Genomic DNA, 24948 nt, shown 5'->3' on the forward strand with positions numbered 1-24948 from the left:
TCCTTGGTGCCCTGCTGTGCTCTCTAGGCCTGAGGTGCTGCTGACCCCCGCTGGGCAGTACAGGGCTCTGGAGCAGTTCCCCTCCTTGCTGCAGCCTGTTGCTCTGGAAGGCCAGCTGATAAATGGGGAAATTTGCTGTTATTTGATACACAGCGTTTTCTAACAAAGTCAAAAGTTGTGATGAAAGGTTTATATCTAAATGATTATAATGCTGCAGTAGTCGGTACAGACAGAAATTAATATATGGGGTGAAAATGTCAAAATAAAAGGTCAAGAAAATGAATTACAAAGAAAGCGGAATGTTAGCTAAGAGGCAGTGTTTGCTGGCAGAAGCTCCCTGCAGTATAACAAAGGTTAGGAAAGGGGCTTATGAAGACTGAATATTTCACACACAATTAAAATTCTCTGTCTGTTGAAGAGACATGTTCCATAGTCAAACTAGGACAATTAATAGAATGAAAAATTCATGGTCATAGATTCTGGCTTTTGCCTGCAGATACTTTATAAGCTGAGAGTGACCTTCCCCCTAGAGGTAATTCCAAGAGCTCAATGTGGCATAGGTGGGGCAAGGGAAATCTGCTCAAAGAAAACGATTCTTAAAATAATAGCCACCAACTATAAACATAGCCGAGAAATGCTTAATAATAGTGTTCTTCATAAGATGCCAAGATGGCCCTCTTTGTAAGGAAGTCAGGCACAAAATGTTAACTCATGATTTAGTAGGGCTGATAATGGCGGAATCACCCTTTTTATTTCAGCAGAAAGCAATAATAATAAATGCTGTAGGAGGATGCTACAAATAAAGTGTTGGAGGAAATGCACAACGATCGATTTTTCAGAATTAAACTGTAGAGATGTATTGAATCAATGAGCTCTTTGTGCTCAGAGCTTCACCTGCTCTGGCTGTTGAAACTGGGAATTTATGTTGTCAAAAAGAATTGTAATAGCTATAAATTGTTACGCTGCTGTCTTTTAAAGTTACTCCACTTGCCTCCAGTATGAAATTGTGTTGTTTTTTTATTAAGGTTGCCTTGTAGATGGGCTGAATAGTCTGAATTGCTGGCTTTCCTTTCAGCAAAGACTTGCTATTAAAGCTGTTGTCCTCCTGTATGGAGATTTCAAGGATTATTCATTCATTTACTTAACGTCTTGTCCCGCGTTACTTTTGCAAAGTAATGCAATTTAATGGTGGAATTATTGATCATTTTTGCTTTTGAAAATATGCTTTAAGAAGGCAGATTAATTGGACCTTAACAAAATTCAAGTTAAATGCTTACGGGATTTCTGTTTTGGTGAATTTGTGAGGAAATGTGCTCCAAGGTTTGCATGATTTGCATGAATTGATGGCATCTGATGGTGCACTGACTTTCTGGGATTCTACACTAACAAAGTAATTATGTGTGATATTCTGCTTTGAATTCTGAAAGTGACTCTCTTCCTCAGGTGTACAGAAACCTCTTGCATGTAGTGCTCATTTTTGCCCGTCTTTATTGATAGCTGTACTTTCATTAATTTTTAACGTAGATGCACCGTGTGCAGTGTAGGAAATGATGTCTTCTAGTTAGATGCTCTCAGTAGGTCTCTGGCTGCACTGAGTCTGTATCCTGCCTGTGTAATGGAAGTGCTGCCCACAAACCACAGCTGTCAATGCTGAGTCGTGCTGGTGGTTTCACACCAGTTGCACATACAAGGTCCAAATCCAAAATGGATGTACCCACGCATTTAGTGGTGTAATTCATTTATCGCACATAGAGCTTCCTCTTCTCTGGACCACTGAGAATGACCATAACTGCCCTTTTAGTAGATGTATTGTTCCATAAAACAGCATCCCCTGATTTTTTTTTGGTCTATTTTAAGGAGGCAAACTTTGGCCACATGTACAAGGCCATTCTTCCCATTTTCCCATCGTTTGTCTCCTCTTTCTCTCCGTAACACCCCAGCCCTCTGCCCCATGTCGGTGTGCTCACCAACCAACCACCAGCTGTAGGGATAAGAGCAGACAGTGTTACATGAATGGCCTCCTGAATTAACAAACAGCAGTTTTAATAAAAGGGTGTTGTCTTCCACAGCCGTTCCAGGAACAGGATAACTATGGTGTGACCTGCTGGACTGTTACTTGCTGGGTGTTCCCTGGGTTAGGTTGTAGCAAAGGGAGGTTTTGATGGTGTGCTTCTTCACCTGTAGGTGTGAGAAACTTCTCTTGTGAAAATGCAAAGATGACACTGTGGCCTCCCATATGCGTTGCTGTGGAATTGCTGCCAGATTTCCTTGTGCTGTTACAAATACAGCACTTATTTGTGTGCTGAGCTGTATAAAGTTGAGCTTGAATCACAAAATCAAGTAAAAAATCAAGTTGATGTTTCTCTTGCTCATGCTGAGGTGGTGAGGCACTGGCCCAGGGTGCCCAGAGAAGCAGTGGATGCCCCTGATCAGGGTGACCTGATGTGGAGGGTGGTGTACCTGCCCACAGAAGGGGTTGGTACCAGAGGAGCTTTCAGGTGCCATCCAGCCCAAGCTGGATTCTATAATACATACCAGTCTTGTACTCAGCATTTAAGTAACTGTCTTGTTGCATCAGTCTAAATACAGCTCAGATCATTTCTCAGTTGCTGTCCTGATCCTGGAGTAAAACTAAACCCCAGCATTAGTTATGAAGAGAAATAGGTCAGCTTCAAAATACAATGGGAAACAAAGGCAGGACTTAAAATATCTTTTCAAATCAAGGGATAAATGTAAATCCTAAATCTCCTTAAAGTATTTTTTTGACAGGATTAATAAACCTGTGCCTTCCATTGCCACACTCACCTTGCCTGGATGATGTGTGCTATGGAGCAGGCTCCTGCTGCTGTTCTGCTCCAGCCTTGGTGATGTGACCACGAGCTGAGCTGGGCTGGAGCCACTGGGATGCTCCTTCTCCACTCAGACTATCAGGAGATGCAGCATTGATTTCTAAGGGGAGGGGACCAATGTGAGAAGTGAACTCACAGGCAGTTGTGTTTCTTAAAGCTTTTTATGGAGTCTGGAACTCCTGAATCTAAAACTGCAACATGAAAATTGAATTATCAAATAATAATGCCTTTGGTGTGAGTTTCTTAGTTATGAAAGCTGGAAATGATTCCGTGTATGTGCTCCTGTTAGTTAAATCATGAGCCAAATCAGTGCTTGTGGGTATTCTCTTCTAGCAATTTAGATAATCCCATTGTAACCCTGTTCTGAACACAGCTTTGGATTTTATTCAGGTGTTCATCAGTACAACACCATGAAAACCTCCCACTTCCACTCAGCAGCTGTAGGCAGTGCTCAGAACTCGGGATGTCACTGTGGGGTGGCTGCTCCTGATAACCCATTTCTGGTTATTTGTGTGCTATTTTTGTGCAGATACAAAAGTATTCTTGTCTTTTCCATTTTGCTTATCATTATTGCTGTTTAATGAAAGATGATCCAAGGGAATATACAAAATGAGGAAATCTTGGAAACTTCTCCTCAGGGTGTTGTGGAGAGTGTGGATGGGAATGCACAGTTTAATTAAGACTACCTGGCAGACATTCAGACAAGGGAGGTCATGCTGAAGTAATTTGCTGGAGTTGTTAGAGGATATAACTGCCACAAGAGATAAGGGGAAGTCAGTGAACGTGGTTTATTTAAATTCTGAAGGTTTCTGAATCCAGAAGGAGCGTCCACACTGCGCCCTGGCAGGAGAAGCGCAGGGTCTGGGTAGGGACAGCATGGAGGTGCAGGTCTGCTGGGAGATGGTTTGTGAATGGAAGTGAACCTGGGTATTTTAAAGCAGAGCAAAGCACCTGGGGAAGGGCACTGGGCAATGCTGCCCCACCTGGAGCACATGCAGGCAGTCTTCCTAAGACTCTAAGACAATACTTTGGCTGGGCACCCTGGCATGTATCTGTGCAGTGTGTTGGTGGCTGTGCAGGGACATGCAAGGATTCCCTTGCACAGAGCTGCGGTCACTCCAGGTCAGAGCTGGAGTGGTTAATGCAGATAGGCTCAATGGGGGCAGCTGGGAAAATCCCCTCCCACTGCCAAAGAACAGATGAATCAGGCAGAGAGTGTAGGTACAGTGGTATATATAAACTTCTTGTCCTGGTGCTCATGTTACATAGATGTATAGAAGAATTAATCACACACAGCGGGGAATTGTGTAAGAACTGTGCAGCAGGATTAAGTGTGATTTAATAGGAAAAACGTATTTTATTGCTTTTAAACAAATTGTCAGACTGGCACTGGCTCCTTAGTCATGGCAGCACTCCATACTAAGTCTGAGTGACAGAAGTTTTGAGGGCTTTCAGCATTAAAACATCGAGAGAGGAGTGTCCTGGACCACAATAAGAGACCTCCAACATCCCAGTTCTCAGAGGGGCTACGAAATGAAGCACAGTGCTCCTCAGCATTGAGTTTAGAACTCTTAATTCCAGAGGTCTCTTCTGAATCTGAGTACATCAAGTATACGGTGTTACTAGATGAAACGTTTTTTGGCCATGTCAGACAGGAAAGACTGAGTATAAATAACGTGCATCAAACTGCTGTTTGTAAAACAATGCATTGCTCTGAAATTGCCAATTAGAGCTCCTGTTTGTTTTGTGGTGGAAGAAAGACGTGCTCTGACAGCCTCCCTTTTTTCAGATCAGGAAATAGAAAATCCTGGTTGTTTCTCACATTTCTAATTGACATTCTAAAGAGGCACATTCAGTGCGGAGATGTGCATGAGGTAGTGAGTTTTACCGGGCTTTAGTTCTGGCTAATAAAATCCATTTTCTGCACAGTTATTTAATTTGCATCTGTAATTGCTGCAGTTGTACATAAATTAGACATGCGATCGGAAGCTTAATTCAGCTTGTCTGCTCCTTATGCTACATCCGTAATTATACGTCCCTCTAGCTTCACGTTAGGAAGCAGGCATGCACTAAGTTAGAGAATGCAGCTGCCTCCAGGAGGAAATGGCTTGTTGCTTCCAGCTACTTCCATTGCAGAAGTATTCCATTCTGTGCCATCAGCACCCCCTATTTTTCTTCTTCCCTTGCAGAACTTGGCAGTTGGAAATGGATGACCTTTAAGGTCCCTTCCAACCCAAGCCATTCCCTGATCTTCACTGGCATTTCTCTCCCTGGCCTGGCACCCAGAAGCACACTGAATGTCTCTTCCCACAGCCCTCTGGATCTATCATTCTGAGCATATCTGCCAAACAGAGCAGCTCTTCTCCCTGAGCCCATACCACCCTTCTTCCACATCTCACGCACACTTTACCTTGAGCTGTTTCCCTGCCCCAAAGATCCAGCTGGAATTTGGCCATGGCTTGTCACTGGGGAAGAGCATTGGCTTCCTGGAGCTTATTCTGAGTTATGAGGGGAAACGTGGCTCTGCTGAGCTAAGCCACTGGTGTCAGCAGGGCAGAATGCTGACCACTGTTCCTGGGCACATCTTAGGTTTGGTTAGGAGAGCTCCAGGTAGGTGACATCTGGGCTGAGCTGGGTCCAGGCCTTTAGGACTGGGAGATAAAGGGTGTGGGGCTGTGTGTGCAGCAGGATGAGAATGTGCTTTTGTACCCTCTCTCTGCCTTGACTAACACAAAGGGTTTCTACAATGAGCATCAGTCTCACTGGCTGAATTCAGGACGTTTCTGCAAGGCCCCATGCTGTACTCCGTAGGATTGTTTTTTTCCAGCCTTTTCACAAGGAAGTTCAATCGGTTGCCTTCATTTCTCTGCTGTGGGACTTCAAATGGACCTGGAATTTGTGGCAGTTAGAAAAAATATGTGGCAGGTTCATGATTCGGACATTTTGTTCCTGACTTTCCTCTTACTTTAGATGATCCAGATACTGATGTTCTCTTTTGTATCCCAGAGCATGACTTGGCTTCCCAGATAAGTTTTTCAACATAATTTTGGAGTAATTATCTGAAATGATCCACCCCATGAACATAAAAAGAATCTAATTCTTATCAGAGATTTTTTCTTCACTTGTTTCTGCGTTGGCTTGAATTTGTCGTTGCAGGGAGGAAGGTACAAAACAAGGAGACCCTTAATTCATCCCAGGTCTATATTTTGGTGGGAAAAGAGCAGTGTTTATCAGAGTCTCGAGCACTGTCTGGAACCCTGTGTCTGAAATTCAAATCTTCCCTGTAGGATGGACATTACCTAAATCTCCCACTTAAGGTTCAGCCCTCCTTTGCACTCTGCCCTTTGGCTCTTCCTGTGAATCAACCCCTTTAATTCACATTATATTGCAGAGAATGAAGACACAAACTAATTTCACAACATTTGCATCCTTACAAGCCAGAGCTAGCTTCTGCCATTTGAAGATTAGCATCTGGAGTCTTGTATGCTTGCATGTCCTCTTCCTGCTATAGCCTGAGCTGGTGACTGAAATGAAGCCCGAGTCTTTGCTCTACCGTATTTATTTATCTACTTATTACCTCTCAAAAAGTTTGGTTTGAAAGTCATTCCAAAGCAATCAAAGCTTGTTTTGGGAGAGCCAGTTATTCAGGAAGATGCTGGAGTTGCTCAGCTGCACTGTGGCATTTCAGACTAAGGCAGTTTGGACCAAAACCAGAGTGCAAGAAAACTCTCTGAAAGCTCCAGAAATTTTAGAGAAGATTGGTCTGAAATAGATTGGGAGGAGTGAAAAAGTGATAAATTAAAATTCTTCTGCATTAAAAGAAATATAGGAAAAGTCAGAAGTAAAACTTTGTGCTGAAGGCAGCCCAGAGCTGAGATGGAGACATGCGGGAGGAGCAGGCAGTGAGATGCCAGCAGCGCTTTGGTTTCTTTTGAAGCTCCATGGGACAGCGGTGGCTGTTCATACCACTTTTTTTTCTAATAATGGTGAAACCAGTGAGGAAGGGACGCGTAAAGGGATGGGTATTGATCAGCATCAGCTTCAGCGTGTGTAGGATCCTGCAGGGTTCTGAAGGTCCACACTAATTGTTTGGGACTTACGGGGGCTTTAGGGGCACCACAGCCAAGCAGTCTTTATTGACTGTGGTACTTCAGTGTCTTTTTCTTGTTGCATAATTCAATGGAACTATTGTCAGCCAAATAAATGCTATTTTGTCCAACTTTAAAAAAAAACGTGACTTTTCAACTCTGTTTGCAGTCTCAGATCTGTGTGAACAAATACAGGTGGACTGAAGGAAGCAATATTTGTGGCACTCATTTTGCAGAAGAGATGTAGAGGAAAGTATGCTTAGGGGACAATAATCTGTCACAGAGACCTTGGTGCCCAAAATGTGCCTTTTTCAGCTACCCCAAGATGCTGGTTTTCCCTCTGTGCTTCCTTTTAAGATATCTCTATCTCTTTAAAGCATGTTCTGTTACTGCTTCGATTTGTTTAGCAGTGTGGGTTTAGCTGCATAGGCTTCTCTTGTCTTCTGAAATAATGGGAAAATGTAAATTTCTTTCTTGAGCAACTGAAGTTATATTTTTTGCTCAGAGAGAACTGAAAATACATTCTGTTCTGACATAAGGGGGGAACACGTTACTATTTCTGTTAGCACCGCATGCATTAATAATTTATATTTCCAGTGTTTGTATGATCAGTGCTTTTATTTAAGCATTTGGCCATCTGAAAGAGTAAAGAAAAGATGGTTGTACTTGTAAGTAGCTTTTTTACCTTTTGGTGCCTGAATTTAAACGTAAGGGGTGACGTTAGGGCTGATGATTTGTGGAAAGGTTTTCTGTTTGCTCCCTTTGATTTGATGTTCATTGTTTAATTGAACACAGACTGCTTTAGCATCAGGTAAACTAAGAGCAGCTGGGTTGGCAACTCCTTTAAGTAGGCAGAAACAGATGACAGAGCTCTGCTAAGTATTAGTATTAGAAGTGTGTGGATAAACCCCACAGACTGCTGCAGAAACAGAGGATTTTGGATGACTCTTTTTTTACCAGTTTTGGACAGAAATGATAAATTCTGGGTCTTTTACTGCTTGTGGCAGCAGAGCTGTCAGTTGGTAATCAAGAAGGTAACAGCTTTCTAAGGTGCTCTGAAATGTGGCTGTTTTGGTTGTAGCTGTTGTTGGCTTTGACAATTCCACCGAGCTCTGCAAAAGTAACGGGTCAGGGGCCAAGCAGTTTCCTGCTGTTGTAGTTCAGCAGGCAGAACCCATCTGAAACTTTGGAGCAGCTGTGTTACCATCCTTAACAGCTCCTCCCAGTTCTCCAAGAGCTGATGAGTTGTTCACCTTCGAAACATCAATGTGAATTAACACAGATACATTTTCAGACGGTTTAATGAATTTCTGTGAATTGGATATCAGCTTGCCATCGTTTCTGATAGTTTTCCAATGTGTGTGACCCCTATTAGAACAGGTTGAATAGAAACATTAGCTGAAAAGAATTGCCCACCAGTCCTGCCACCACACTAATGCCTTGAGAAAATACAGAGTTCTTTCCTTTTAGCTATTATTGTGTGTGTGTGTAAAAGATTTCCCAGCCCTTCTTTTAGGACATTGTCCATTTGCTTTCTAAAGTCTGATTTCATTTTCAACATGATGAGTAGAAGCATCATTAATGCTAAAGCAATTTTGTAACACTTTGCAAAGTGGGTACAAATGCAATTTCTGACCATTCTAAGCCTTGCTTACACTGGCAAAGATGATACTGTCTTTAATGTAGGAGATAAATTCCTTGCTATGTAATTCTTGATAGCCTTTTATTTTGAGGTGCAGTGAATCTGATTTGTCCCTATTGGAGAAGTTCTGCAAAGCCTGCCAAGGAGAATTACATCCTACCAGCTACATTGCCTTCGACAGGCAAATGTCCTCATTTTGATGGGCTGCAAGCCAATCTGAAGGACAAATCGGACTGCACTGAGTGCAACTGCTTATCAAGAAAAGTTAAATATCCTGGTGAATATATGGAGGTCCTGAAATGAAGATCGTTGCTTTAGGAGAGGGGTAATAGATGGCAGAAGGGGACAAATGGGAACCCCCTTTAGGTCTGGTGCTTACAATTGAGTTGGATGTTTTTTTATTGATAAAAAGTGTTGCATTTTCATTGAACTTCATGCAGATACAGAATGAATAACCTTAAAGTTGATGATTTCTTGGCAGTGAGTTTAAAACAAGCCATTCTCCTCCTCTCCCTTGAAATACCTTATATTTTTTAACGATTCCTTGAAGCGAAGCTTCAAATGAGCTGCTTGGTTTTATATCAAATGAGTAAAAATGTGATTTCAGATCAACCAAAATGATTTCTTTCTTTTTCTTCTTAAAATTTTCAGTATTAAATTCATTTACCTGCAAATGAATTAAAAATAACTTGGGACTGCCAGAAAACTAAACAACAGAACGTTGACCTGGCTCTAATCCCTCCAAAGCCTGTAGATATTAATGCTAAATTTATCTTGAAAAGCAGTGTTTGAGCCCTGCTCACGCACACCAGAGTGCTGTCTTCTGCTTCCCTTCCTGCTGGTGCTCAGCTCAGGGAGCAGGAGAGCAGTGAGCCCTGGTCGAACCCTGGAGCTGGTGGGAAACAGCAGCAGGACGACTGACTGTGGTTTCTTTCCACTTCCCTGTTTTGCAGTGGTGTTATTCCAGATTGTACCTCTTGATTTGCCCTCTCCCCATGCATACGTTCATGTTCTTTCCTTCCTTGCTTTTTCTATTCCTCCCTTCCTTCCCCACACCTGCCTCCATTCTGAATGCATCTTCCAGGGTAGGGCTGCATTTAAAAGTCTCTCTTCTCAGCTGTTGTCTGTGGGCCCCATGTCACACCCACACACTGCAATAGGAAGAGGCAGTGCTTAGCAATTTGCCTTTGGTAGGACCTGACAGATCCAGAGCTCTCTGTACAAATGACAAAAGAAGCCTTTGCCCCTCATTTTGAAATGCCTTGGGAATGAAGCTCTTGTGCTTTCACTAGAACAGAGACCGATTCTGTCTCTCAGGGCTTTTTTTACTGTCGTTTTTAAGCTTAAGAAATTCCTGCTTCCTCCAAGAAAGTTTTGTCTTCCTTACAGTCTTTAATCAATTGCAGCTGGTTTTGTTACTACGGAAAGCCCTGGCAGATTTAGCAAGAAGAGTATTTTCAAAACCTACGTAAAATTATAACTCCTCCTCACTCTGATTCAAGTCCTGCCAGTGTCAGTGGCCAAGGCACCATACATCCCAGTGCCATTGCTCAAACTGCCCCAGTGATGTTTTCTTCTCATTAAATCAGAGTTTTTCTTTCCTAACTGGCTCACGGTTCCTGATATAATATTCTCAGAAACAGAAGAAGCTGGTAGAACTTAGAGGCACTTCAAATTGCTCGTGTTTCTTCACCCTTGAATTTGGAAGACTTTGTTCTTTTGCTTTTCTCCACAAGTTGAACACAGCAGAACGTTTGCTTTGTCTAATTAAAAGATCGTTATGATTATGTAGAAGAACAGGGGCCTGTTTGCATTGTCGTTTGTGTGATTCATTATTTGCACTGATGAGATTTGTGCTGTGTTTGTGATACTTGACATTGAAAACATTTGGTTGGATCGTGTACAACTTTGTGAGGCTTCATGCCTCGCTCAAGAGCTCCCTTTTGAAAGGATGGTAGAGTTCTACTTGGAGATGTTACCAAAAGGCAAAGTTTGTTCGTCAGTGTTTAAGGCCTAAAGTGCTGGAAAGATATATATTGGCTTCAGGTGTTATGTATCAGCTATCTCCAATAGTGTTTATTATATGTATTTCTTCACTCTTTACCCCTCCTCTCACCCCTCATCACCACCCATCCTGGTTAGGAATTTGACTTTTAATCTGTATTTTTTAGTGTTTGTTCATTGAGCTGTAATTAAAACTTAATTTCCCCTTCTTGCAAAACAGTTGGCTTCTGGGAAGACAGCTGCCATCTCCTGCAACCTGTTGTTATTCAAGGCCTTCACTGTGCTTTGGCATTTCTTTCTGTTAAAAATGCAAGTGGGATTGTTAGATGTGTCACCTGCAAAGCCAGAGGTCAGCAAGGCAGCTCATTTAATGTGCTAATTTGCTGTAATTTAGTCATGCTCGGAATAAGGATCATAAATCGAGTATCTGGGTGGCAGGTTGGACTCCAGTAGCCCATAAATGCTGCATTGGAGGATGTAAGGAGCCCTCAGCAGCGCAGCTTGTACAGTGGAAACCTTTCCTTTCTCATCTATCTGAATTTTGTGTTCTGGCTAATTTGCATTAGCTGCAAATGAGATTGAGAGTATACAGAGCTGTGTAACTCAGTGGGGTTTGTTTAGAGCAAAGCCCACTTTGCATGTCTGCGTGCACTGGGATGCTCTGGAGGGATGGGGCCGTGTTCTTGGGATGGGTCTGGGCTGTGCAAACCAGTGCAATGTGAGAAGTCGATCTCACCACTTGCTCTGCAAGTCACAAGCTCTGCAGTGCTGGCCAGTTTGCAATGACTTGCCAAAATTCCTACAAGATAAGCATTTTCCAGGTGCAGTCAAGTCAGTGAAACTTAGAGGTTGGCCCATCAATTAATTTTCTATAGAGTAGCTTTTTTTGCCCTTTCTGAGCTTAATTTTAAGCACCGAGTTATAAACATTTTGCTTATTCATTGCTCGGTGCTGCATTGTGCAACCTGTGTTTGCTGTAGTTGGGCTGACAGCTGAAAATGTTCTGAAGGATGAGTTTTACTGCTGGAAAAACTTTCTGTTCAGTTCTCCAAATGCTCTCAACAAGGTCACGCTGTTTTGTTTGCCTGGTAGGTTTGCAGTTCTTTTCATTTCACCTTCTTGACTATTATGTTGTAATATGAAAGTTGAAATTTTAACATAAGATATTGCACCATTTTGCAATATATATATATATTAGGCCACGGTATTCCATTACCCTGCTTTCACTTAATCTTTTAGCAGAGCAATTATCTCTCCTCTTTGTGTTATTCATTGTGTGACTGTGGCCCTGATGAGATCAATTTATTTCCAACGTTTCTTTTTAGCATTGTAATACCTTTTCTCTTTGTTGTGACATGCCAAAAAAGTCTCCCTGGCAACAACTGGCTGTGGTTATTCTTAGTGTCTCTCTCCTGGCCGTTTGCCACCATGTCCACCTGGCCATTGTCACTGCGCTAATTGGTTTATCCTTTGCAAAAGACTTTTTCTTTCCCAATTTTAAAAGTTCTCCTACATTTCACCACTTTGGTAGGTTTCAACTTCGTTATTCTTTGTAACTCCGATTCAGGCAGACTCTTGAGCGTGTCCCAGATTTAAGTTCCTGTGCTGTTGTGTAGGCGACCAGGAGGAAAGAGAATGGTGAGCATTTGCAGCCCACCATTGTGCGATGTGCTGTACAATACTGCTAATGTGCTTTTGTTGTGCAAATATGAGCTGGTTGTCCTAACCCAGGAGATATCAGCAGTGTTCAGTGAAGGCCCACATATGCCGTATTTCAGATACTTTGAACTTGGACCAATTTCTCATGCTGGGAGCAGGTTACTGTAAGCAGCCTTTGGCTGCTGTCCCCACTGTGCCCCTTGCAGCTGGGACCTGCTTTGAGCCCAGCGGGGAAGTTCCCACTGATGGATGGAGGGTGGAGCAAACTCTGTGCCAAAATGTGGTTCAACCAGAAATGGCATCCCTGTAAATGAAGAGGCAAGGAGCTCCTAATGAGATCATATGGTTAGCAGGGCATGCAGCCTAACACTTTCCATCTGAATTACCTTTCTTTCTGGATAAAGGCAGTACTGGGACTCGTAACCTCTGTGAGGGTGCCTGGTCTTCATACTACTTGTGTGGTCTTGCTTTACGTTTATGTAAAAAAAAAAAAAAGAAAAAGAAAAAGAAAAAAGTGAAAGAGAAGGAATCTGAACGTGCACCCACAGAGTTCAGCTGTGATAATTGCTCCTGGGTGAGGATGTGCCAGGTTACAGCCACGGTGTTGGTCTGTGGTTCAAGGAATACCACAAGTCCTCTGAAAACTGAGTTCCAAACTGAAGTTGTGTTGAGGCAATGTTCTCTTGGGACTTCTCTTCTAAGCAGGACCAGCTTTGTGCCTTGTGCCCAGCATGCTGTGCTTGATTTGCTTCTTGTTTAGACCGCTTTCAATTTACTTTCACCTCACAGGAGCTCTCATCCATTTTAATTCACCTTGTTGGGTTTACCCTGGGTTTGTATGAATGACATATGGCAGAAAGGTCCAAATGCAGACAGTGGTATGAAAAAGGGACTTATAAATTATGGAAGGCAAATGTAGCTGAGCAGGATGGCAACGGAGAGGAGAAAGACAAATGGAGGACGTTTGGAAAATAAAGCAAAAGAGAAGATGAGCAGAGTTGTATAAATAGAGGAAATAAAAAAACAGAGAAACTATTGATTAACAGATGAACAAAACACATCACAAATGCATACAGTGGCAAGGAATAGCAAAAAAGTACATGCTGAGAAACTTAAAAATGGGAGAAAAAATGCAAGGAATAAAAAGTAAGATTTGTTGGTTGTTCTTTGTTGCCTCTGACCTTCGTGGTTCAGGTCTCAATTTAACATGGAAGACAGATGAGGATTTTGGTGGAATACTTGAAGGGGGGTTAACTGGGGAGTGAGCTGATCGCGGGGGACAGGCACAGCAGAAGCCTGCAGCATGCGGGTGGCAGGGAGCATTGCAGGGAGATGACTTGTGATTTAATGTGCTATTCCCCAAAGAGCAGTTCTTTGGTGAGCTGTCAGGGGGTTTGGTACTTTTCCAGAGGTGCAGATGGATTTGAGCAGTAGGAAGCTGAGAGCCAGAGCAAGCCCATCCTGCCTGCTTGTGATTCCCTGCTTTGCTTGCACTCACAGTACTAAGTGATGATGCACTGGCACAGGCTGCCCAGGGAGGTGGTGGTGTTGCTGTCGTTGGAGGTTTTCAAGAAGTGTGGAGATGTGGCACCAAGGGACGTGGTCAGTGGGCAGCATTGGTGGTAGCTGGATGGTTGGATGAGATGATCCTAGAGGTCTTTTCATGCCTTAGTGATTCTGTGATTGCAGATGGATGGCCTCCTGCCCACACAGGGATAGAGCAAGTCCCAGGCTTGGCGTTTGTTGTCATCGGCTGTGAGTGGTGTGAAGCCCAGGGTGGCCCTTGTGGCTCTGTCTACCCCACAGCAGAGTGGGCTCCAGCTGGGCTTCAAGCTGAGTCGTTGTGGTTAAAGAGAAAGGAAGGAAAAAAAAGAGATGATTTGCAGCAACACGCATGGAGGAATGGGAAGCTGGGAGTCCATTCACTAGTGTATCTAGGGAATGGAGCTCAGCAGCACATCAGCATGTCAACATCAAGCAGAGGATGTGGCGCTCAGCATTCGGTTCAGGTGTTTGCCTGCTCTGCAGTAACAGATGAAGTGTCCTCAGAGCAAACAACCTGCATCAAATACAGTGGCTGGCCTGTCTGCACGCTGTACATTCTTATTTAAAGAGGAATTCCAGTGGGCTGCTCTGCTGACAAACCACAGATGATGGCTGTGAACAAGTCATGCAGTTCAGTCACCTGGCTGCCTGCCCTGGTCCCTGTACTGGACTTTCCAGAAAGTCCCCTTCCCCAGCCAGAAAGAGAAGGTAAAAAATGAGAAAGTCCTTTATTAGGGCAGTATTGCTGCTGTGAAACTGGGGAGCCCTAAAGCTGATACTGTTTTTAAAGTGCAACAGTTTTGTAAGTGACTCATAAGTACTGTAGGTACATCTGTATTTCTATGAGCCTTTTTGAAAGTCATCATGAAAAAACAAAGCAAGATCGCATGCCAGCAACTGTACTTTTGGTAAACGTCCTAAAGGGAGTGACAGAAACACAGGGAGAGGCAGTTTCATGGCAGCAGCATGTTCATGCTTCAGTAACTCACAGCATCTGTTGGAGTTTGACTGCTGAGATGGGTAAGGCCTGAAGATGTCATCTAATTAGGTTTCTGTAAAGCACACAATATCAAAGATTAATGAGCGAGGCAAACGTTTCCACAAAATAAGTTTTTTGGAAATTCTGAATGATCACCAATGGAAAATTCTTGTATGGAACAAATGTGGTAACTCAGGCTTCCAGCGTTAAGGCTGTGCTGCTGTGGCTGGTGGAGGTGGTGGTCCTGCAAGGGTCAAAGTGACGTTGGTGTCAGTGGGGATTTTGCCTGTCTCAGAACATGAAGCTGCACACAGCTGGGTGCTCAGACACAGCAAGCCCAGTCAGAGCCCAGATAGCAAGGAATAAATACTAGATTGAAAACTGGAACAGATTAGAGAAAAGCCTGGGGTACTGCACGTGCTTGGGAAAAGGGAACACTGTAAAAGGATCTTGTATGCTTTGTAATGCTGCGAGCAGTTAGTACAAACACAGTATAAGGACTTTTCCCCTTCAGGTTTTGATGTGCTCTCCATATATCAGAGAACTGGCATAGTTCTTGATTCAGCAAACAGGGCTTTGCTGCCTGGGATAAGCTGGGATTGCTTGCCTGCATTAACCACAAGCAACAAAACAACCATGTGCAGAACCACACTGGGCTGTCTCCTGCCCCTCGCAGCACCGCAGGGAAGGCTCTGTCACAGGCAGGAGCATGGCTGCAGGGCTTCCTTTCTATGCTTAGTCCAGAAGCAGAGTTTTCCTTCTATCAACAGCTTTTATACTGAACTGGAAAGAAGGTCTGCAGTATTAGGAGAAAAAAATCACTGAATGATCAATGAATGTTTTGTTGGCTTAAAAAAGAGAAGACTTTTTTTAAAGGGATTTGTGGGTGAACTGTTAGAGTGGTGCTTAGTCTGGATGATTAGCACAGGGGAAAAATACAACCCTGTCTCTCAGTGTTTAATTTTGAGAAATGTGAGTTTTTCCTGGTGGGAACACAGAAGGTTTCAACAGAGGCTATTGTTAGCCCTACAAATGCCAAGCGTCTGCTCTTGGGAGATGGAGAACAAAGTTGGCACCAATAATTAGCTGCTGAAGCACTGATTTGGCCAAAGTTGCTGAAAATGAACGAACGATGGAGAAGTCTTGGGATGACTTAGTAAAATACAGTGCAGTTGAGATGACTCTCAGAGCGTTACTGAGCAAAGCATGGAGGGGGGCGAAGGTAATGTGGAAAACACGATCAGTCTTCTGATGAGCCAGAAGGACGGCCAGGGCTGCAGCGGGACGGCAATGAGATGAGGGGCAGGGAGGGAGCAGGCAGCCTGCCCTGCAGGATGGTAAGTGCAGGATGCCAGGATCACGCTGTGCCTCTGGCACAGTGCGGATGAAGGCACTGCACTGCTGGTTTGCAGTATCACCTCTGATAGCTCTAGCCTTGTTGCTTACTGCTGTGCTTTTTTTCCATGAGCAATGGAGAGAGGACACGACCAGCAGCCCCTGCCAACTAGTCTTACTTTTCTAGAAAGCTTATAACAGTTACTGTCAAAGCGTACGTTAACTCTGATTTGCCTTACACATTATGAATATGTGATTGCCCCATGATCCTATAGAGAATCTCCTGAGCCTGCTGTAATAGCTCAGTAATTACTTCTGAGCACCAGTGAGGATTAACACTGAGGCTGTCCCAGTGGAGCAAAACACAAGATAGGGCTGGTGCTGGATGCTGGTGGGTTTTGAGCCCTGACTGAGCCTAGGAGGAGATCACAGCTCCGTGGGGATGGAGGAGCCAGTGCCGCATGGGGCCTTCTCTGTTTATCTGAGGCTGTGGCTTCATGTCCTCAAAGTTCCATGGAGAAATGGTAGAAGGCCATCCAGATATTCCTGTAATGAGCCCAGAGCCTGGTAATCCACTCATCTCATCCCAAGCAGCCAATTTTGATGTAAAAATTTCAGTATATGAAGATGGAGAATCCACATTCTTTAGTAACATTTCCAAGAGTTGTTTTGTATTTCATCTTTGAAGGTGATGACTTTAGCCTCCTCACTCTGCTTCCTTTTATGCTGCTCTGAACTGAGCACTGGAAGCCTTTAATCAACCCTCAGTGCTCCCTCTGCCTGTCCGTGTAAGTCTTTTTTCTTTTATTTTCTGAAATCAAGAGATACTTAGGTGTCATGGTTTTGTAATTTTGTAATTTTGCTATCAGTATTCCACATCATAACATCATGTCAAGTATGGATACTTCTGTTGAATGTGCAGTCCACAAAAGAAGACTACATATCCCAGAGAACAACAGGAGTAACAATAAGTCACGGGACCAGGACTCTATATAATCTTGTTCCCAGGCTGGAGTGCCCTCCTTCTTCTCTCGAACTTCTCGGAGAGTGGGAAGCGTTCCAGCCGTGTCGCCTAGAGTTCACAGTAGGCCTCTCGGTTTTCGGAGACTCTCTCTCTCTGTTTCGTTCGATTTTGTTAGCCTTAATTATATTATATTGTGTTATCTTGTATTTCGATATCATATTTAGTAAAATAAGTTTTTCCTCCTTAGATTGTCACTGTTTTATCCCACTCCCCTTTTCCCCCTCCTTTCCGGGCCCCGGGGGGGGGGGCGTGGGGTGGCTTCCCCTGTCACGGGCATAGGTAAATCTAAGTAACCCGTGACAGATTTTTTGGTGGAGAATGCGGGCATAGAGCTTTTTAGCTTTTAGAACAACTCTCTCTTTGCTCTTAAAGAGCTTCGTTACGGGAGTGTTCGGAGTGTTATCTTTCCGTAGCTGCTCACGGAGAACGTGACCTTGAAATACCAGACAAATTGTCAACATTAAGGGCTGCTGCACATTCTCAGCATTGCTATCTAACTTTTGTGTAGAAAACAAAGGGATTTCTTTCTCCCTTAGAGCAAAGCTAGCTAGCTTTGACTTTTACAGAGCCTGCCAGCTATGAATCCACTCTTCATCCCAGTTGCTCTGTTTAAGGGATTGAAAGCAATTATGATCTTCTTAAAGTATTGGTCAACTATTAACACCATAATTTGGTGTTGTGGAATTGTGCAGATATATAGCCTAATAAGGTGGATACTGATGGAGACACCTGCTTGGTACTTTTACGAGATGTGGTATGGTCAGAATTTTGGCATCTACACCTCAGATGCAATTGTGAATCTTACTAACACTTGCATCCCAGATGGAACAGGCAATTTTACAAATACTTGCATCCCAGATGGAACAGGCAATTTTACAAACACCACCATGTTTAATTCATTGTACAGGCTAAAAAAACCCTTTTTATTTAGGTTGTACTCTCAGATTTCCACACGCTTTTCAATAACTGAGATAGGGTTCATACTTGCATTCATGTTATCACTATCAATGCATGCATATATGTTCCTATGCATTCGTTCTATGCGGAAGTCTCCTCCAGAGCCAGAGAATGATGACTGGCAGGGAATATGGAAAGGTTTAGGAAAAGTCTTAGAAGCATGGGGACCCGCAGTGTCATGGGATTTCACTCTTGAACACCTAAGGGACCCTAAGAAATTAAGTGAGTATTTGGGTCAGAGATCTAAGGAGGTAAACCTTATGTGGGGTTTGGCTTATGCATACCGTGCTTTGTATCATACTATTCTGGAGAGAGAGAGTTTCCGATCTGAGATTCAAGCCCAAGTTAATTCTGATCAGTCACAGGAGGCATCAGTAGCAATATCAGTTGCCCCTGTGGAAGGCAAGAAATGGAAACGGGTGTCCACGCGTCTAGAACGAAAAGAAGGAGAAGCACAGGGGGGGGCAGCAGAAGACCCAGGTGCCGGGCATGGAGCAGTACCGAAAAAAGCAAAGGCAAAAACCAAGAGGCATGAAGAAGAGACTGATGATGAGGAGGAAATCACCTATTGTCGACCTCTGAAGCTGACTGAAATCCAAGGCTCAAGAAAGGAGTTTACACGGCGTCAAGATGAAGGTATCCTTGCTTGGTTGCTTCGCTGCTGGGACAATGGGGCCAACAGCTTGTCTCTAGATGGTAATGAAGCTCGCCAACTAGGAAGCATTGCCCAAGATGCAGGTATCGACAGAGGGATTAGCAGATGTTCGGATGGAGCTGCTACTCTCTGGTTGCGGCTGTTAGAAGCCGTGAGAGAAAGGTACCCCTATAAGGATGCTTTGAAGCCTAAATTTGATAGTTGGAATACCGTCCAAAAAGGTATTCAGCGCCTGAGGGAATTGGCCATGGCGAAAATGTTGTACAGCCCTGATCCAAGCGAACTTGACCCTGAGAGAGTGAGGGCCGATCCTGACATGTGGCAGAAAATCACAAGTACAGCACCAGAGAGAATTGCACAGTCATTGGTATCAGGATCTAAAGGATTCGTGGACAGATGGCCCCGAGTTGTTGAGCTGATTATAATGCTTCAAACCATCGATCAGCAGCTCCCCCAACTGCATGCCGCAGTTTCTGCCATCTCACGGCTAGAAAACCGAGTAGATGAAATGTGCAAGAAATTGTTTCCATCAACTAATTGTAATGATCCCGTAATAGTATCAGAAACAACTGATGAAGGTCAATCCTCGTACGGGCCACCAGGTCTAATGAAGGATCTGATCAAACTAGTCCAGTCCTACTCCCCACCTGCATCATCAAAAGTCTCAGCTGTTAAACGCACACGCTTCCCAGCTCGAGCAAAGAACAACAGTACGATTGCACCGCGTGTTTCCATGTGGCGCTACCTACGTGACCGTGGAGAAGACATGAGGAAGTGGCATGATCAGCCCACGTCTGCACTACGAGCACGGGTGAAAGAACTACTAGACATACCAACCACCAGTGGAGTTGCTCCAGTCATCACAGGTAACCAATAGAGGGGCCCTGCCCTCAGTCAGGGGAGGGAAAGGGATAATAGAGTTTATTGGACTGTGTGGATTCGATGGCCTGGCACATCAGAACCACAGGAATATAAGGCGCTGGTGGATACCGGTGCACAGTGCACCCTAATGCCCTCCAGTCATGAAGGGACAGAATCAATCCATATTTCTGGAGTGACTGGGGGCTCTCAAGAATTGACTGTGCTGGAGGCTGAAATAAGCCTCACTGGCAAAGACTGGCAAAAACATCCTATTGTGACTGGCCCAGGGGCTCCATGTATACTGGGTATTGATTACCTCAGAAGGGGGCATTTCAAGGATCCTAAGGGGTATCGATGGGCCTTTGGGATAGCTGCTGTAGACATGGACAACATTAAGCAGCTGTCTGTTTTGCCTGGCCTGTCAGAGGACCCGTCTGTTGTGGGGCTGCTACGAGTAAAAGAGCAGCAGGTACCGATTGCTACAAAGACAGTGCACAGACGGCAGTATCGCACCAACAGGGATTCCTTGCTCCCCATTCATGATTTGATTCGCCAGTTGGAGAATCAGGGAGTGATCAGTAAAACTCACTCACCTTTTAACAGCCCCATATGGCCAGTGCGTAAAGCCAGTGGAGAATGGAGGCTGACAGTAGACTACCGTGGCCTGAATGAGGTCACACCCCCATTGAGCGCTGCTGTGCCGGACATGTTGGAACTCCAGTACGAGCTGGAGTCAAAAGCAGCCAAATGGTATGCCACCATTGACATTGCCAATGCTTTCTTTTCTATTCCTTTGGCCGCAGAATGCAAGCCACAGTTTGCCTTCACCTGGAGGGGCATTCAGTATACTTGGAACCGTTTGCCCCAGGGGTGGAAACACAGCCCAACCATTTGCCATGGGTTGGTTCAAACTGTACTGGAACAGGGTGGTGCTCCTGAACACCTGCAGTACATTGATGACATTGTTGTGTGGGGTGATACAGCAGAAGAAGTTTTCACAAAAGGAGAGCAGATAATCCGGATTCTTCTACAAGCTGGCTTTGCTATTAAGCGAAGCAAAGTAAAAGGACCTGCCCAGGAAATTCAGTTCTTAGGTATAAAGTGGCAGGATGGACGTCGTCACATCCCAGCAGATGTGATCGACAAAATCACTGCCATGTCTCCACCAACTAGCAAGAAAGAGACACAATCTTTCCTGGGTGCAGTGGGCTTTTGGAGGATGCACATTCCAAACTACAGCCTCATTGTAAGCCCCCTTTATCAGGTAACGCGGAAGAAGAATGATTTTGCATGGGGCCCTGAGCAGCAGCAGGCTTTTGAACAGATTAAACAAGAGATAGCCCGTGCTGTAGCCCTGGGGCCAGTACGGACTGGACAGGATGTAAAGAACATCCTCTACACTGCTGCTGGAGAGAAAGGCCCCACTTGGAGTTTGTGGCAAAGAGCCTCAGGAGAGACCCGAGGCCGACCCCTGGGATTCTGGAGTCGATCATATAAGGGGTCTGAAGAGTGCTACACTCCAACTGAGAAGGAGATCTTAGCCGCGTATGAGGGGGTTCGGGCTGCTTCCGAAGTAGTCGGGACTGAAACACAGCTCCTTTTGGCACCTCGACTGCCAGTGCTGAACTGGATGTTCAAAGGACAGGTTCCCTCCACCCATCATGCTACCGATGTCACCTGGAGCAAGTGGATTACGCTGATTACACAGCGAGCGCGAATGGGAAACCTCAATCGTCCAGGAATCCTAGAGGTAATCATGGACTGGCCTGAAGATAAAAAGTTTGGAACATCACCAGCAGAAGAGGTATCACGTGCTAAAGAGGCCCCACCATACAACGAATTACCAGAAAATGAAAAGAAATATGCCCTATTCACTGACGGATCATGTCGCATTGTAGGGAAGCATCGCAAATGGAAAGCTGCTGTGTGGAGCCCCACACGACAGGTTGCAGAGGCCACTGAAGGTAAGGGAGAATCAAGTCAGTTTGCAGAGGTAAAAGCTGTCCAGCTGGCCTTAGATGTTGCTGAACGGGAGAGGTGGCCAATGCTGTATCTTTATACTGACTCATGGATGGTGGCAAATGCCTTATGGGGGTGGTTACAGCGGTGGGAACAAAATAACTGGCAACGGAGGGGAAAATCTGTTTGGGCCGCTGAACTATGGAAGGACATTGCTTCCCGAACAAAGAATATGGTTGTAAAGGTGCGTCATGTGGATGCACATGTGCCCAGAAGTCGGGCTACTGAAGAACAACAAAACAACCATCAGGTAGATAAAGCTGCCAAAATTGAGGTGGCTCAAATTGACTTGGACTGGCAGAATAAGGGTGAATTATTTCTAGCTCGATGGGCTCATGAGACCTCAGGCCATCAAGGAAGAGACGCAACATATAAGTGGGCCAGAGACCGAGGGGTGGACTTAACCATGGACGCTATTGCGCAGATTATTCATGATTGTGAAACATGTGCCATAATTAAACAAGCCAGAAGGATGAAACCTCTCTGGGAGGAAGGGCGATGGCAAAAGTATAAATATGGGGAGGCGTGGCAGGTTGATTATATCACCTTGCCACGATCTCGCAGTGGTAAGTGTTATGTACTCACTATGGTAGAGGCAACCACTGGGTGGCTTGAAACATACGCAGTACCCCATGCAACTGCTCGAAACACCATATTAGGTCTTGAGAAACAAGTCTTGTGGCGACATGGCACCCCAGAAAGAATTGAATCTGATAATGGGACACATTTCAAAAAATTCTCTTATAAATACTTGGGCCAAAGATCATGGCATTGAGTGGATTTATCATATTCCCTACCATGCACCAGCTTCTGGTAAAATTGAACGATATAATGGGTTGTTGAAAACTATGTTGAAAGCAATGGGTGGTGGAACATTTAAGCACTGGGAGAAGAATCTGGCAGAAGCCACTTGGTTGGTCAATACTAGAGGATCTGTCAATCGTGATGGTCCTAGTCAATCTAGCCCCCTACACACTGTAGAAGGAGATAAGGTCCCTGTTATACATGTAAAGAACATGTTGGGAAAAGCTGTTTGGGTCCTTCCAGCTTCTGGAAAGGGCAAACCTATCCGTGGAACTGTCTTTGCCCAGGGACCTGGGTGCACTTGGTGGGTAATGCAGAAGGATGGGGATGTTCAATGTGTGCCACAAGGGAATTTGATGCTGGGGGAATGCAGTCAATAATTTTATGTATCTATATATATATATATATGTTTGCATGTGTAGTGTATTTTAGTTATTATAGTTGTACATTTAGTTATGTTACATGCAATTCTACTATTTAGCTATCACAATTTTACATACGTGTATATATATGTATATATATGTATATATTAACCATGATGTAATAATGTAGAATAAGGGGTGGAATGTCATGGTTTTGTAATTTTGTAATTTTGCTATCAGTATTCCACATCATAACATCATGTCAAGTATGGATACTTCTGTTGAATGTGCAGTCCACAAAAGAAGACTACATATCCCAGAGAACAACAGGAGTAACAATAAGTCACGGGACCAGGACTCTATATAATCTTGTTCCCAGGCTGGAGTGCCCTCCTTCTTCTCTCGAACTTCTCGGAGAGTGGGAAGCGTTCCAGCCGTGTCGCCTAGAGTTCACAGTAGGCCTCTCGGTTTTCGGAGACTCTCTCTCTCTGTTTCGTTCGATTTTGTTAGCCTTAATTATATTATATTGTGTTATCTTGTATTTCGATATCATATTTAGTAAAATAAGTTTTTCCTCCTTAGATTGTCACTGTTTTATCCCACTCCCCTTTTCCCCCTCCTTTCCGGGCCCCGGGGGGGGGGGCGTGGGGTGGCTTCCCCTGTCACGGGCATAGGTAAATCTAAGTAACCCGTGACATTAGGGCTCTTGAAATACAAGTGATAATAAAGATATTAACACTAATCATTGTTATTCTATTGGTTGAAATGTCAATATTCCCTACTTTCATGTTTATTTTGAGGGCATTTATGTCACATAAAGTGTATCCCATCCTGCCAAAATAGAAGCTTTTCCTATTAGAGGCACTGTAATGGCTCATAGTAATGCTGACTGCTGTTGTGCCTGATGGAGTGGTCTTTGACATGCAATAATGCAAAGTGACATGACAAATTAGGAACAAAAAATGAAAAGCTGTTAAATAATCTTGAATGTGGCTAAAAATGAATCTCATATCTGAAGTGCATTCCTGATTTGTAGTGATAAAGAGTATCCGTGCCAGTGCTGCTAAATGATATGAGTGTATTGAGGAAAGGAGCTGGTGTATTGTGGGGGATGTTGGGTTGTTACTACTTGCACAGTAGGAACAGGTTTTGTTGGTTACAGTATCTGCCTGGAAATACGACTGTGGGGCAGTAAGATCAGGTTCAAAGTGTGGGGTTGGCATTTGCCTGTGGTTCTGAAATCAAGGGTGCCCGTGGTAGCACAAGGTCCCAGAACGGTGCATTTCTTACATGTGGCACTGAGCAACACACAGAGCACTGAAGGGATGGGTTGGACTGCATGATCTTACTGGTCTTCACTAACCTTAATTATGCCATGAATCTAAGTACTCTTAAGCAACAATTATTTTACTGCAAACATCTCCATTCTTCTTGTCAAGGCCTTGGTATCTATCCCTTTGGCCTTGTAGTTATAACGCAGTATTGCTTTATAGAAAGTATTGTTTTCATGCTGCAAAGCAATCTTTCAGGTCAGATTTTGCTCTCATTGAGGTCATCTTTAACTGACATTGAGGGAAAATTACACTGTTACATAACATACAGAACATAACAAAAGCTGCTGCTTCAAGTTTATCTCAGCTTAGCTGAGACCTGAGCCTTAACCACTGTTGGTTGCTAACTTGTTTGTTTGTCTGGTTGCAGCACCTAACCTAACTAATTGGGATGGCCTCGACGGTGCACTGAGCCTTATTGAAGATCAGGCACACAGGGTGAGGCAGCGCCACCGGAGACACGCGACGGATGATGATTACAACATCGAAGTCCTTCTGGGGGTCGATGACTCAGTTGTTCAGTTCCATGGGAAGGAACACGTTCAGAAGTACCTGCTGACCCTGATGAACATTGTGAGTACAGCCCTGCTCGCTGCACGGTGAGATGGCAGTGAGGGGAGGGTGGATGGATGTTGGTTTTGCTGTTTAATACATCGTAGGTTTTTTTCTCATAGCAGGAGGTGAAATAGTTCTAGGAGCAAAATCCAGGCCACTTGTAGAAAAGGCAGAAGGGGAGAAGGAACAAAAGAAAAAGGGGCCAAGGAAGAAGCTGACAGTGGGACCATTAAAACTCAAAGTCCCACTTATGTTCTTTGATAGGTGGGGGCATAGGGT

General features: G+C 44.2%; 1 protein-coding gene across 1 annotated transcript in view; it reads left to right on the top strand.

Annotated features, from left to right (window-relative positions):
* ADAMTS2 (ADAM metallopeptidase with thrombospondin type 1 motif 2) overlaps nt 1–24948 on the top strand; it is a 172254-nt gene that overhangs the window by 94610 nt on the left and 52696 nt on the right. The window contains exon 4 of the mRNA XM_015875604.3: nt 24485–24687. Coding sequence (XP_015731090.3) covers nt 24485–24687 — 203 coding nt within the window. The remainder of the gene's footprint in view (nt 1–24484; nt 24688–24948) is intronic.

This window comes from Coturnix japonica, unplaced genomic scaffold, assembly GCF_054131305.1.
Source record: "Coturnix japonica strain WE unplaced genomic scaffold, WE-NBRP24 Scf048, whole genome shotgun sequence".
In the NCBI taxonomy this organism is placed as follows: Eukaryota; Metazoa; Chordata; class Aves; order Galliformes; family Phasianidae; genus Coturnix; species Coturnix japonica.